At 38.8% G+C, this 15315-nt stretch overlaps 1 protein-coding gene across 1 annotated transcript in view; it reads right to left on the bottom strand.

The window, feature by feature from the left end:
- The window catches only part of ANO2 (anoctamin 2), a 310151-nt gene that overhangs the window by 155252 nt on the left and 139584 nt on the right, over positions 1 to 15315 (bottom strand). Inside the window, exon 11 of the mRNA XM_059681978.1 lies at positions 4024 to 4158. Coding sequence (XP_059537961.1) covers positions 4024 to 4158 — 135 coding nt within the window. The remainder of the gene's footprint in view (positions 1 to 4023; positions 4159 to 15315) is intronic.

The raw sequence follows: 15315 nt of genomic DNA on the forward strand, positions 1-15315 counted from the left end.
AAGTAATGAACTTATCATTCTGGTGTGTAATAGTCCTCCTGGGGAATGGGTAGAGGGTTGGGCTTTTGGTTGGGAGGAAAATGGTGGTGAACTCAAGATTTCATGAAAATGAAGCATTGGGGAGGTAGGGGATCCTACACTGGAAACCGCAGCTATGTTTTCTCCAGAAAGAGGCAGCAGAGGGAGCTGCAGAGCATGGCTGGCAAGTGGGAGGCCACTGCCAGGGTGAATAAGCTGGTACCCTGTGTGCTAAACAAGTGCTTAGATTTAACCCAGAAGTCAAGGGATGCCTGGATCTACTTTTCCTTTATTAAGAAGTTGAAGGGTTTAACTGAGGGCTGTCACTGTCTGTCAAATGCCAGCTTTCAAGCTCGTTTTTAATGAGCTATTAAGTCCACAGCAGGGAAAGGCCCTTGTGTGAGAGAATGGAAACTCTAGGTCTCCGAGGATAAACCCTGGTTCCTCCACTGACTTGCTGCTAAGCTCTCCATTGGCAAGTGTCAATAGCAGTGACTCATTCACATCGACAACATTAAAGAGTAACATCTTGTTAATAAGTTCAGCTGTGCTAGCTTCACCTGGGCACATTCTTATTGTTCACTGGAGAGCCCGGTTTATTTCAAGTCTTCTGGGTCAGATAAGTGTTCGCTGCATAGTTGAGAAAGAGTTTCTGTTTTCAGAGAGGAGAGGGCCCTCTTGGAAAACAAATTCACACAGAAAATTGTTGGTCTGTATAAATTCTAGTAAAGTGCTGTGCTTTGAAGCTGTGTCTGGGAACATCTGAGTAGGGACTTTGTTCTCCAGGGGTTTTTTTACACATAGGTTGCGGGGAGGGATAACCCTAGTCAGCCTAATCTTAATCAAATCTAGTCAGTGCTGAAAGGTCAGGAATGAAAAAATATTAGCAACCAACTTGGTGCAAAGAATTTTGAAACTTAAGTGCTATGTAAAGTACTGGTTTTAAAATTAGAGTACAGTCAAGTATCAATCATTTGTACAAAATTGTAGCCAGTGTAGCACAGATACTCCCCATATCATTTAAATTGAAAGTCAGATGTTTTGTAGGTATTGATGGTTGTTTTTGGTTTTTGGTTTTGGATGCAAGCAATTTGAACAGAATTCTGAAGAAATTCTACCTCAGGAGGACATTCGAATGACTGAATTCTCTAGAAAAGCTGAAAGATGAGAGAAGCTCACCTAGAATTGAAATCATGTCTACATTACTCACTGGCTGCATAATCTACAGATTCCTAGTAATAAGTAACTGTGGCTATAAATCTAATAGTGTATTTCTTCAATCTATCATTTTCTCTAGAAAGCATAGGTTGATAAAAACCCAGCCTGAGTGGTGTTCTCAATGAGTGACTCATAGCTTACAGGTTAGGTGGTACAGGACTGTGCTAGCAGAAAGAGAGGAGGTGCAATGAGGCAATTATTCAGACAGAACATCTGTTATTAAGGTTCAGACCTAAAGTAACCAATTTTTTTTCCAATATGGTTTAGATTAATCTGCTTTTTAAAAATGCTCCAGTCTTTCCTACCCATGTAAGCAAATGCCTAACAAATGGAACCAATCCCTTGGTGAGCAGAGGAAAGTTCTATAGATGTATCATGCACATATGGAATTATTACTTACAAATGATACTTGTATCTCACATATCAAAGTTATTGGCAATAAAAGGTACCATTTAAAGTTCCACGTAATGTAAATTTTCTGGTTTTGATTTTGTACTGCAGTTATACAAGACATAATCATCAGGGGAAATCGGGCAAAGGGTACATTGCACCTCTCAGTACTATCTTGGCAACTTCCTGAATCTACAATGTGTTCAAAATAAAAAGATTTTAAAAAGTGATACATAGGTAGTAACTTCCCAGCTTAATGCCAAAATTAGAAACCTCTGAAATAACCCCAGGAATAGTGCAAGTTTTTAATTATGCTTAGGAGTGGCTGGTAGACACAGAGTCTGAAAAAATGTGAATTTATTTAGATTTAGTATTGGGATTTGGAGGCCATTCCTTTGTTGATAGGAGTGATATTTTGTGAATTTCCATCAAGCCCACAGAGCTTGGACTTTTGGTGGGTATACAATTCTGGTTTAAGAACAGTTCTTTAGCCGAAACCGGTTTGGCTCAGTGGATAGAGCATCGGCCTGCAGACTGAAAGGTCCCAGGTTTGATTCCGGTCAAGGGCATGTACCTGGGTTGCGGGCACATCCCCAGTGGGAGATGTGCAGGAGGCAGCTGATCGATGTTTCTCTCTCATCGATGTTTCTAACTCTCTATCTCTCTCCCTTCCTCTCTGTAAAAAATCAATAAAATATATTTTTTTAAAAAAAGAACAGTTCTTTAAAAAAATCTTCACAATATGATTAATTTTTCTATCATTTATACCTTCTTGATTTGTCATGTCCTATCATGAATCTGAAAAAGTGACAATCAAAATTTCAATTTTTAAGTCAATTTCAAACTTTTTGACTATAACCTAAAGTTTGAAAGTCTTTTACATCATATTCCAGTAGGAAAAAAATGTACATACCATCTTCTTATAAACATATATCTAAATAAAGTCTCATGCAACAATACTTATACCTTCTTTTGTGATGAATACTAATGTTACATATCATTCTACTATATCTTATCTTATTCTAGTTCACTTAAAAGATAACTATTAAATTGATTCCATAACTCACGAGTGGGATACTACCCATGGTTTTTAAAACATCATACACTCTGATAGCCAATATGATATATCTACAATGATAATAATCACATTTTACATGCCTACACACCTGTACATATATGAGTGTGTGCATGTGCATAGATATATGTCTTTGCAGTATGTACAGATGATAGTCAATTCCAGCTGCAATGGTCACTGTCATATGTATTCCCATATGGGCACAAGTTCTAAGTCCTGATGTAAACCAGCATACTGACACCCCGTCCATTATACTGGCATTGGTTCTTTAAGCACAGTATAGAGATTTCTAGTTTTGATCAACCTGGGGTTCAGCTCTCTAGGGATCACAACTGAGCAAGAGAAGCATGGAATCCATGTTTTCTGAGAATGCATCAGACAAGGCCAGTTGAAGTTCTTGGCTGCCAGGGAGAATATGAGCTCTCTGGGAGACTTCACAGCTTATTGGAAAAAGCAAAACTATGGAGCAGCAGGAGGCCAAATCTCAACCCTGACAATTAGTAGTTGTTGAAGTTGAACAAGTTATATGACCTCATTTATCATCAATTTCTCCAACTCTGTTAAGTGAAAATAATAACTACCTTATATAGAGTTTACAATGTTGATTTCTACAGTATCAAAGAAACTAGTGCATAAAACCACCTAGCACCATGCCTGACACAAGTCGGTATTTGGTAGGTATTGGTTCTTCCCTGATGCCAGAGGGAAGACTATTTTTAAGTGCTTACTTTCTTTGTAGGCTTTCTCTTCCTCATAAGAACTAGACTTTGTGCCATTTCTTGGTTCTCCAAGAGCCCCATCATGGGAACTGTCACTGCTTGTAGTTTCCTACTCCTGAACCAGAGGCTGAGCCTTCCTCAGTTCCAGAGCTGCCTGCTTCTACAGTCTCACAGCAGTTTATTCCAACAGTGTTTGACCGAAAGACATGTGATCTCTACCCAATATCACTCAATACTTGCTGCCTTGGATCTTATGGGAAAATATAGGGGAAGGGGGAGTGAATCATGAAGTTAAATGGGGGAAAGCATTTCTCAGGCACAATTTTTTCATCAGGCTTTATCCACCTGTCCAAATCAGACCTGGCTCTGGAGAAGAGCTTTACTAGGAAAGAATGTGGGTCACGCCCAGCATGGCTATGAAGCCATTCCCAGAATCTGTAGCTCCCAGATCTGGCTCTGGAGAAAAGTTGTGTGTGTAGTAAGGGAAGAAGAAGGATAGAGGGTGAGGACTTTGGAAGGAGATGTGTGAAATGTACTTGAAACTAAGATGAAACTCCAAACTACTAACATGGAAATTGAGCCTTTTCTTTAAAATTGTCTTACCTGGGAATATCTTCTTCAATTGTTGCACATCCATAAAGAAACACAATCACACCAATTATAGAAGATGGGATGAGGAATGATGTATATAATCCCAGCCAAGCAAAATATAGTCCAATTTTTTCTCCAAAATACTTTCTGGAAAATAAGTTATAACACATATTAAGAACATCATAGATGGAAAAAGCATTCTCCAGTGAGGATTAACAAAACAAATAAACAAAAAAAGAGCATCATATACTTGCCTCATTTCTGTTAGTTCTAAACCTGACAACGGGTCAGCATAAATAAAGAGGAATGGAAGTTACATGAGGAAAGGGGGACCTCAGCACAAGGAATCAGCAACTGGTCTTTTGTGAAATGAATTACATTTCATTGGAATAACATATACACACCTGTCCTGGCTGATCATATTAAATAGCTACAAGAAGAAATTCAGCCCTAACAACAAACAAAAAATATTCCATAAATTTTAGCATCTTCACCAGACAAACATGAATAACACATCATCATTTCATGAGTGCCATGAAACCCACAGAAAAACACTTTTTGGAAATATCTTATGTAAACAACACACACAAATTATGTACTTGAGGATGTACACTTATGTATACAAATTAACATAAACATATTCACAGAAAAATGATTAGAATAGATTTGATAAAATAGTAGTAATATTTTCTTTGGCTAATAAAATTATGGGTGGTTTTTTGTTTATTTGGTTTTATAACTTTCTGTATTTTCAATTCTCTACTTACTAATGAATTATTCTTATCATTTTAAAAAATGATTCATTTTAAAAAGAAAATTTGCCAACCCATATCTTTTTTTTTTATCCTCAGCTCATAAAGTTATTAAATTATCACACTAAGCCTCTAAAAAGAGTTTTTCCCTTAAATAAATATTGGTTATGGGCACTTGATGAGAAAAATATAATCCACAGAGGAGCAGAGTATTTTATTTCTCAAGAGACTGACATAAAATCCAGGAGAGAAATGGGAGCTCAGCCCATTCTGTGATGGAAGCATGAAGATTGAGAAGAACAGTGAACAGTCTCCTGATCCACTACCAGTGGGGCTGCTCTCAGTTAGGATGCAGGCAACTGAGAGAAAATGTAGCATTCACCCTAACAAAAAGAGAAATATGCATAATCCGTGAAATCAGAACTTTTTTTGAACCCATCAGAAAGTGGAAGCTGCAAGAAACCAGGTGAACTAAATTTTAAAGAGAGAGAGAGAAGCCCCTCCAAGGAAAAGTGAGACATAAACAGCTTCACATTTGGCAGAGCCTGGGAGGAGTAGTCTTCATAAGCATGCATAAGAAGAAATAGAGAGAAAAATGTTAACTTCTGGAAGGCTGAGTGTATGTTAGCCTACAGGTTAGAATAACTCGGAGCTCCAGACACAAGATGAGTTTGCACTCATTCATAAGATCCTATCCAACGACCACCACCCAGTAGTCGTGAGGAGGACAATGGGCAAGGTAGGAAAATGGAGAGAGCTCCTTTAGTTCCACACAGCCATAAAAGCCCACCCATCTCCCAGGACCATCTCCGATTCAGATAAAAAACCTAAAGCACTGAATAATAAGGTCAGCAGTCTGCTGCTGGGGGAGGGCCAGAAGGCACACCCCTCTGTGGTAAAGGGCTGCTGAAAGCTGAGGGTTTTGGGAACGAGAACAAATTCTCAGCCCTCCACAGCCCACACAAAGTATATGGTAATAGCATCCCATGGAAGAAGAAATTTGAAATCTGTGGTCCAGTGAAGGTGATGTTAGCAATGGCAAAATCCAAACCTAGTTCATCCTCTGACTATATTGACTCCAATTATGTTTGCAAAAAGAAACCCAAATGACTGATAAACTGATTAAAAAGGTACTCAACTGCTTTAATCATCAGATCGCCAGATAAATGCAAATAAAATCACAATGCAATACCTCTGCATATTTGTGAGAATGGCAAAATGAGAAAGAAGAAAATACCAAGTATTGACCAAATGTGGAGAAACCAGGACACTCATATGGTGCTGGTGGGATGTATACATACTGAATCACTTAGGAAAAACTGCTTAGTGGTATCTACTAACAGCTGATCCAACAACTCTACTCCTAACTATATGCCAAATAGGAATGAATATATGTGCATCAAAAGATATACATAAGAATATTCATAGTAGCACTATTTATAATAGCCTCAAACTAGAAACTACCCAAATGCCTATAAATAACAGAATGGATAAATATATATTGTGACATACTTGCCCATGAAAATGAACAAACTACAGGAATTTCCAACAATATGGACAAATATCACAAACATAATGCTGAACAAAAATAAGCCAGACACTACAGAATGTATATACTGTATTTATCTATATGAAGTTCAAAAACAAAATAACTGTGCTAGAAGTCCAGATAGTAGTTAGCCTTAGGAAGGCAGTGACTAGAAGGGAGTTAGTAGGGTAAATAGGGGACCTTTGGGGTACTAAAAATGTTTTTCTTTGATCTGGGTACTGGTTGTATGGGTGTGTTCACTTTGAAAAAATTCAACAAGCTGTACATTTATTGTATGTACACCTTTGTGTATGTATAGTATACTTTTATTTTAAAGTGGTTTTAAAAAGATATCACATGTGCTATAATCTGCAGGCCAACAGATTCCCTGGAGATCATTTGTCTTCAAGTCAGACAGCATTTAATCCATGTCAGACATACATATCTTTCAGGCCCAGTCTGTCACCAGACCTCAAGAGGAGTTTTCACCTGAATGAAGCACAAAGACCAGGCTAACAAAAGACAAGGCTTCCAGAGCACAGAGGCCAGCCCTGAAATGCAAGGTTGGCATTTGATCAGGCAGCCCAAGGCAGTGATGGAGGCCGAAGGATGTCTGCACCATTCCCAAGTGATCAGGTCAGAAGTTGAGCAAGAGATGATTAGCATGGAGCAGACGTGCCAGCAGGGCATGTTCCACGGGAGCCAGCCCTGTCAGCTGGAGAAGGGAACTTCTGTTCTCAACTCCTGCCAAGCCCACATCACCTTCCTTCCTGGTCTCACAAAAAGCTGTCAGGCTTTCCTGGCCCCTCAGGGGATGGATTAAAGGCAAACAGATTTGGGTGCCCTTAGCAGCATTATGGGCAAGTGCCCAAAGAGAAAGTGCTGAGCCTTTAATTAAAGTTCACCATGGTTGATTCTCTGAAAGACAGCCTGGAATTTCCCAGCTACAGACAGAGCCAGGCAAGCCAGCAAAGGCTCTCCTGGGTGAAACCAGGAGATGGGGGGACCAACGTGGGTGAAATAGTCAATTCAAGGCTCAAGTCAGAATGGTCTCCCCCAGCTGAAGGCTGTCCCCACCACCATTCCCTTTACAAGGTGGCATCCAGCTGAGGAAAAAGTGTGTACACCCTTCTGATGGCAGAGGAGAGAGAAATTCCTGGGGCACTGGTCAAAACCCCAATTTCATTTTCTCCTGCTGTCCCCTATTTGGGCTTTGCTCCAATTCCTTGGCCTCTTATGTTCCTCATACACATCACATCTGCTCTCACCTCAGGGCCCTTGCTATGGCTGTGCCCTCTGCCTGGAACACTCCTTCCTTCGGCCTCACACTCACTTCCTCAGTCTCTGCTCCAACATCACCTCCTCAGAAAGGCCTTCTTTAATCACCCCCTCCCAAATGTCTCCTAACCTCTCACCTTGCTTCATTTTTTTTTTTTCATAACACTTACCATTACCTAACATTGTTTTCTAAATGTGTTGGTGTTTTTGTCCATTTCTCCTGCTAGAATGTAAGCTCCATGAGAGCAGACACTTTTTCTCTCCTATTCACTATTGTGCCTAGGATATGCCTGGGACATAGCAGTGACTTAATAAGCATTTGTTTAATGGATGGCTGAATCCTCACAATAACACCCATCATGGGGTTACTAGGTCTGTCTCTCTTCTATGTAGAGGGTGAGCACAGCTCAGAGAAGTTGATTAACTTGTGTAAAGTCACACGGCAAACATGATAGAATCCAGACTCCAATTCTGAGCTGCCTGATCTCAAGCCTATACTTTACCCATGACATGTGTCTCTTCGGTCACAGAGTAGATGATTATGCAGATTTCAGCCTCTCAGATTGCAAAGTATTATGAATTGTTTTCAGTTTTAGTAGAAAACTGAAAAGAACCCTATCGATCATCCAAAACTAAACTCTCCATTCAGTGATTTACAAAATCCTATAGCCCCCAGAAGCTCATTCACATCAGAAAAGGCAGTCACGGCATCTGTTCCAATTTCCATTTGTTAAATAAGCAATACATAAAATGATTATTTAGACAGTTTCTGTTTATTAATGAGCAGCATGAGAGCTTCCAAGTACACATCAGATGGTGATTAGAGACACATGCTCATGGCTAGTCCCCCAATCATTTATCACCCAGTGGTTTTGGCCATTTTACATTGTTTTCATTTTCATTCTTATATATTGTTTGGTGTTGTTTGGGTTTGTGGTTTTTTTTTAACTCACAACCAATCTTTAAATAAAGATGGAAACATAAAGAACATCAGTGGTGAATATAGCATGTCAATGAGAGCATAAAAATGGCAAGAAAGAATTAGATAAATTTGCCTCAATGATATTCACACAGATCTATAAATGCATACAACTGATCAATTTATTATATGATGTATAAAGATATGTCATTACCAAAAACCAATGTTAAAAGAGGGGGTGTTATATCCAATTGGCTTCTTAAGTTATTGGGAGTTAAAGATTGTCCCCAACTACTACATATAATCGGCAGAAAAATCCTTGCAAATATAGCCTAAAACTTTTAGCTCATCATTTAGGAATGAAGGATAAATATTGGCTAATAAACCAGCTAAATTTTTCACTCAAACTACAAATATGACAAATTTCAGAACATAAAAGTGTGTGTTTTTCTATTTTGAAACTATAATTGTAAATTTTAATCTAAGTTTTTATATATATTATTACCCAAACCAAAGATGACATCCGCTATTTAAAAATGTATTTGCTGGAACATATTTTCTTATACAATTTAATATAATAACATAAACAGTGTGTGCCACCTCTGTTAAAAAGGAAAAGTATAAATTTGTCTTTATGTATGAATAATATTATAAAAGACTGTATGTAATGAATTTTATAGTACAATATCCATTTAAAATAATTTAGAATAATTTCTTCATCATTTGCTACATAATATTGACTTAAAAACAATTCCTAAGGGAGTTCGGGGAATTAAACCTGTGTTGCTGTGAAGGTGGCTTGGGTGGAGCTGCAGACCCTTTCTCCACCCAGTGCCACCAGCTCTGTGCCCCAACAGGGTAACTTCAGTGGATTGTGTCAATCAGACCTCCTGGCTCTCTGCCTGCTGGGCTGGCCAATTGGGAGGCACCAGCAGGAAATGGAAGGATGGTGGAATAATGACCATGGAGCATTGATTCCTCCAGTGGCCTGGCCTGGGTTGGCAGTGGGGGCCACAGCTCCTGTCAGAGGCTTCCCTGTGTGGTAGCTTCAGCACCGCTCTCTCTGGTTCCATAACCACAACCTACTCTTGCCCTTTTTGGCCTAAAGGTGCTACCAACTCCCCACTGTTGCTGATCCCTGGGGTGTTCCCATCCCTTGTGGATTTCCCTTCATCATTAACTACCTACTTGAGTGTGTTACTTCTTCTTTAAATAATACAAAGTTCAAAAGTCAAAAAAGGGGATGGGAGGATTTACAAGTTTCTGATCTGTTACAATTCTCTCATTTTACAGGTTAGGGAACTGGGACTGAAGGACATTACCAGATTTGTCCAAAATCACCACCAATAACTAGGCAGAGCCACAAGTAGAAACCAAAACTTAACATGGAAAAAATAAAAACTATACATTGTTAAGATTGTTAGAAGAGTTTTATGAGTTAATATATCATCAATTGCTTGAAACAGAACTTGGCACATAGTTGCACGAGTTAATATATACTCAATTGCTTGAAACAGCACTTGGCACACAGTAAATATGCAGAAATGCTAGCTATCATCATCACCACCACCATCATCATCATCACCATCACCATCAGCAACAGCAGCGTGTGCTAATTCTCAAACCAGTTGAGAAAATAAAGGAGATAAAGACTTAAAAATATGCAATCCTTCTTGCATAAATATTTCAAAATTAATCCTATTTGGTATACAGAGAAACCAAAGCCCCCTTTAGTATGATGAAAAAGAGGTTCATGACGTGCTGAGAGCCCAGGGTAAATTCAGCCCCCTATAACCACTTGGCCAAGTGCCCTGTTCAGCAAACATCCTGCACAGCTGTCACAGAATGGCCCTGCTTCAAGGTCCCCCAGCAAGTAGGTGCCACTGTTAAGTGAAAATGACCTTCATCTCACTGAGTTAGAAATATCATCTGAGACAGCAAAAGAAAAGTGCTTTTAAAATTCTAAAACAAAATATTCCAGCACAAGTTACTATGGCTTCCTTACTCCACATTCTTCCAAAAAAAGAAAAGAGACCAGAGATTTGAATAAAAAGAGGTTGAATAATTGTTTTGACTTTGCTGTTCCATAATGTGTGCAGGTGACAGAAAAGAATAAACCTTCTCCATATGACAAAAGAATTGTTCTTCAGTGTTCTTCAATATTCTCAAGGGGAAGAAAGGCCAGTACTATGACCTGTATCAATCATGACAAGTACCAGTTACATTTTATGTTGAAAGTTTGATGAAGAAATGTCTTGATACAAACATAGCATTTACTGAAAGCTCATGGGCAATGTTTTTGAAGATCATCTGATGCCATGGCGGAACCACTAAAAAAGCTGAGTTAGAGTCTAGCCTCCCAAGTTATATCTGTTCTTCACTGAAACATGGCCGTGTCCATCCTGAGCTCCGTAGCCTCTGATCCTCCCTCAGAGTTCACACATGTGAAATCTCAACTCTGGTTGTTTTTCTTTCAAATCCCAGGTTAATTCTCACCTTAAAATAACCCTGTTTGTCTGTCCTGGAGCATTGACCTTTTTTGGATAACTTCTCTTCGCCCAAATTTGCTCCCTTCTCATCTACTAAGGAAGGGAAGAAGAGGAACATTTATTGAGCATCTATATGGCTTTTTACATACAGAAATAGTTTAATCTTTACACTGTGAGTTAGGAAGTATTCCTTCAATTTGCATATAAGGAAAACAAGCTTCAAAGTTTAACTCATGCCCAAGTCCACATTTAGTTGCCACGTATCTGAATTTCCAACCAAAGTCTATCTTGAGAATCTTTGATCCCTTTCACTGCCCCACTGTTTTGCCAATTCCAAATCCTTTCTTTCCACTACTAATTGCACCTCTCTCCTCTACCACTAGAATATGACTAATGGACAAGAGAATAGGAATAATTGTATATAACACACACATACGCACAACGAATACAAAATGGGAAAAATCTCCATTGTCTCATCTTGACCCAGAAGATCACTATGTACCCATGAGTCATGTTAAAAATTATAGAAGAATAAAAATGAAAAGCTTCCAAATTGTTTTTTCCAACTATTACGCATTAGCCTGAGCACCATAAATCTTTTCCTCAGTCAGAATAGTTTCTCCCTCTACTTTCTCCAAGGTGGACCTCCTTTGCCTCTGAGAATGTCCACTACCTTAGCTGCAGCCTTTGGTGTGGTGAGCAGTAAATGATTGTAAGGAACTAAAGAGCATGGGCTCAACACTTTGATATAATAGCTGTTTGAAAAGCTAATGCCATCTAAACTATATCCTCACATACCTGATTAAAGGTAAAGATTCTTAGGCTTGCCAAAGCTACATGGGAGACTCTCAAAAAGTCTTCCTCAAGCCCATCCCATTTCTCCAACCAAATGATTCCTCCCTCAGACCCCTCACCAGCAATGGATACTACTGACAGACACATGTCTTCATAACTCACCTGTTACATTCTAAAACTTAGTTCCTCTGCATTGTACTGCTGCTTGATTTTATAACCAATGACCCTGAAAATCTGCACCATAATTTATTGTGTATAGGTATCTTCACACGCCCTGAAGGTCACAGGTTTAAACAACTGGCCCCAAAGCCAAGCAGCTATGACAGAGGATGCTGGGACTGATGCTGTCTTTTGCTTTCATTGCCTGAGCTCATTCACTTCTACTCTCTTATTATTTAAGTGGTTGTGTCTTATTTCCCCAGCCTTACTGCAAGCATCTCAAGGGTTTATATTATCTTTTTCTCCCCCCTCCCCCCCCCGGGCATTATACAAAACTCTGTCCTTTCCCAACACATGATGAATTCTTGTTGAATGTATGAATGATGAACATGTGAAGTGATACCTCTGTGAGTCTGGTAATGGCAAGAAAGCTTCAGGTGATTTGCATGAAAGCCACTTAGGAATAAAGTCATCAAAGGCAGCACCAGTCTCTGTGCCCAGGCTCCTGATTCCCTGGAATAATATACATATGGGTAGCCTTTGTCTCCCCATGAGCTTTCTCCCAGCATCTTTTAACTTAAGGACTAGAGAAAGAGGTACTTCTTTGAGCTTAGATGCCTGGTGCCTTCTTCTCATTGCTATACCAATGTAGAATCCTAGCAGAACTTGAGGCTTAATTCAAAGGGTACATGCTTTCAGATCACTAGCATAGATCCTGAGCTACCTGAGTACAGAACAATGCTATAATCTGGAGGACCACTCCAAAATTTGAGGACAGATACTCTTGAATATGGCAGGTGCCAAGGAATTCAGTTTCCAGATCTTAGGAAAAGGTCATGAATTCCCTATCCAAACATTAACCAAAGTTCTTTCAGAGCCCTAGACATATGACAGCAAATGCACAAAGGATAAATATCTCTTAAAATATACACACAAATAATTGAGGAGAAAGAAAGGAAATGAGCCTAAAAATAATCAGATGTGAAAACTGGCACAAGCTTGGAGGACATAAAAAAAAAAGCCCTTAGAGTTAAGGAGTTCACAGGAGTCACTTAGCTTTCACTTAAGGCACCAACCAAGAATCATCAGGATTGCAGATGATAAAAGAAATGGTCTCTAGATGAGGTATGAGGTCATGGTAGCAATAATCAGCTATGATTATTGAGGCTCCAGAGAGAAATAAAGATTCAATCATTTGTCTTTTACTTCATGTTGAGTATGCAGAGAAGGAAACAAGGCCTTAGGGATGAAAGAGGTAAGAGAAGAGAGCGAGGAGCAGTGTCCCCAGGTGAACTTGATCCTCTCAGAACCTGGCATGTGGCAGCATGGCTGAGAAGATGAAGAGACCAATGTGCAACTTATAACAATATCTCCTAAGTCATCCAAAGGCTCTTTCCCAACAATGCTTTCTTATTACTTCAGGGTAAATGCATCACAAACATATGGATTTGATTGTACTTCCCCACCCCCATCTTCCTCTCCTCATGCCAGAAAAACACATACAGATTTCAAAATGAAAAGGAAAAAAACTAAAGAACAGCCAGGGACCAAAATGCGTAGTATGGTTTTAAGCAAGCTTAGAACATGTTAGGAAAATAATTATCTCTGGTCAACAAATCCAAATGGCAGTGGCACCCATCCATCATTAACACTGACAGCCAGGAAAATAACTGCAATTAGTGGGAGCAGACACGTGGTCTGCCAGTAGAGACTAGAAAGAAATGACCCCCAAAGGTCTGACACCTCCATGGGTAAGGTGACACATCATTTCCCTGAAGTTTTAAGACCAATGTGTAGGGGTGAATCCACTTCTGTCCTCAGACTTTATCAAAGGGTTGGTGTCCAGCTGTTCTCCATCTCTACTGGAAATGGAACAAAACGGCTTCCAATAGAGTGGAGGGAATGCAATTTCAACATCAAAAGGAATGACCAGTTGTAATTCACTCTTGCCACAATACATATTAATCGTATACCTATAAATCAATCTATTTACAAATATTTATTGAGTGCCTACTCTAATAAGGGCTGCATCATGAGCCAGACACTAAGCTGAATGATTTTCAAATATTATTCCAATCCCCACAACAGCACTAAAATATGGGTATTATTAACCCCACTTTATAGATGAAGACTGAGACACAGAAAAGTTAATGCATTTCCCAAGATCATAAAGCTAGGAAATGGAATGTGAGCAAACTCAAGTTTATTCAATTCCAAAATTTTTCCTTTATTTTCTTGAATTTCAGCTAAGTTCTGAAGGGGATTCTTAGTCCTTGCCCACCAAACTACACATCATTTTATGTTGAATAAATGTTGAGTGAATGAATGAGCATAAATGATGGATTTTAACCACCAATGCTCGTATACCATTTTTCATCTATTTAAACATTCACCTCTTTTAAGTATTAATTATATAAATGTGCATCTTACAATCAGTAGACTCTAAGAATCAATGAAATATGATCATCTCGAACCAAGACCAGTTCCACATGAAAGCGTAATGAACAATACAGGACAGTGAGATACTATGATTTGTAAGAAATATATATAGTTATTCAGATGACCAGAATATATTTCTCAGATATACTTGGTCTTCATCCACAGTTCCTGGCTCACAGCTTCCAAAGTCCTGGGAATTTTCTAAGGAGAGCAGCAGTGGTGACCCTTATTATGTTAATGAGGTGACGTTTGGACCCCACCCAAGGAAGGGGGCTGTTTGAGTAAAAAACAACAACAACAAACACAGATTCCTACTAAAAATACATAATCTGAATCCCATCCTTAGGTAGTCTGAGACAAACCCAAAGGGCGAGACCTTCAACATATGACCCTTTTCAAAAATGTCAATGCCACAAAAGACAAGGAGAAGATTACAAATTAAAGGAGACTAAAAAGATATACCAACTATAAATTATAACATAGGACATTATTGGGGCAATTGAAATTTCAATATGGATTGTAGAATACATAGTGACATAATAGCAATGTTAAATTTCCTAGTGTTGAAAATTACACTGTAAGAAAAAGTCCCTGTTTTTAGAAAATACACAGTCTTTAGGGATAAAGAGGCATAATGTCTACCGTCTTAAATGACTTCATACTAATAATGTATACATATGTATAGAAAGAGGGAATGAGAGCAAATGTAGCAAAATATGGACAATTGATAAATCAGAGTGCCAACGATAGGGAGTTCTTTGTATTATTTTTGAAATGTTTCTATAATGTTGAAATTATTTTAAAATAAAAAATAAAAAGCAAATAAATCCAGTTTCTCCTCATTTTAGAGGAGTCATTTAGCCCAGACCCTGACCTCAGAACAGCAATGTCTGATTTCTTAGGCTCCAAAAGCCTTTCTAGAAGAAAACAGAGAATCAGTTAGCA

This window comes from Myotis daubentonii, chromosome 2, assembly GCF_963259705.1.
Source record: "Myotis daubentonii chromosome 2, mMyoDau2.1, whole genome shotgun sequence".
In the NCBI taxonomy this organism is placed as follows: Eukaryota; Metazoa; Chordata; class Mammalia; order Chiroptera; family Vespertilionidae; genus Myotis; species Myotis daubentonii.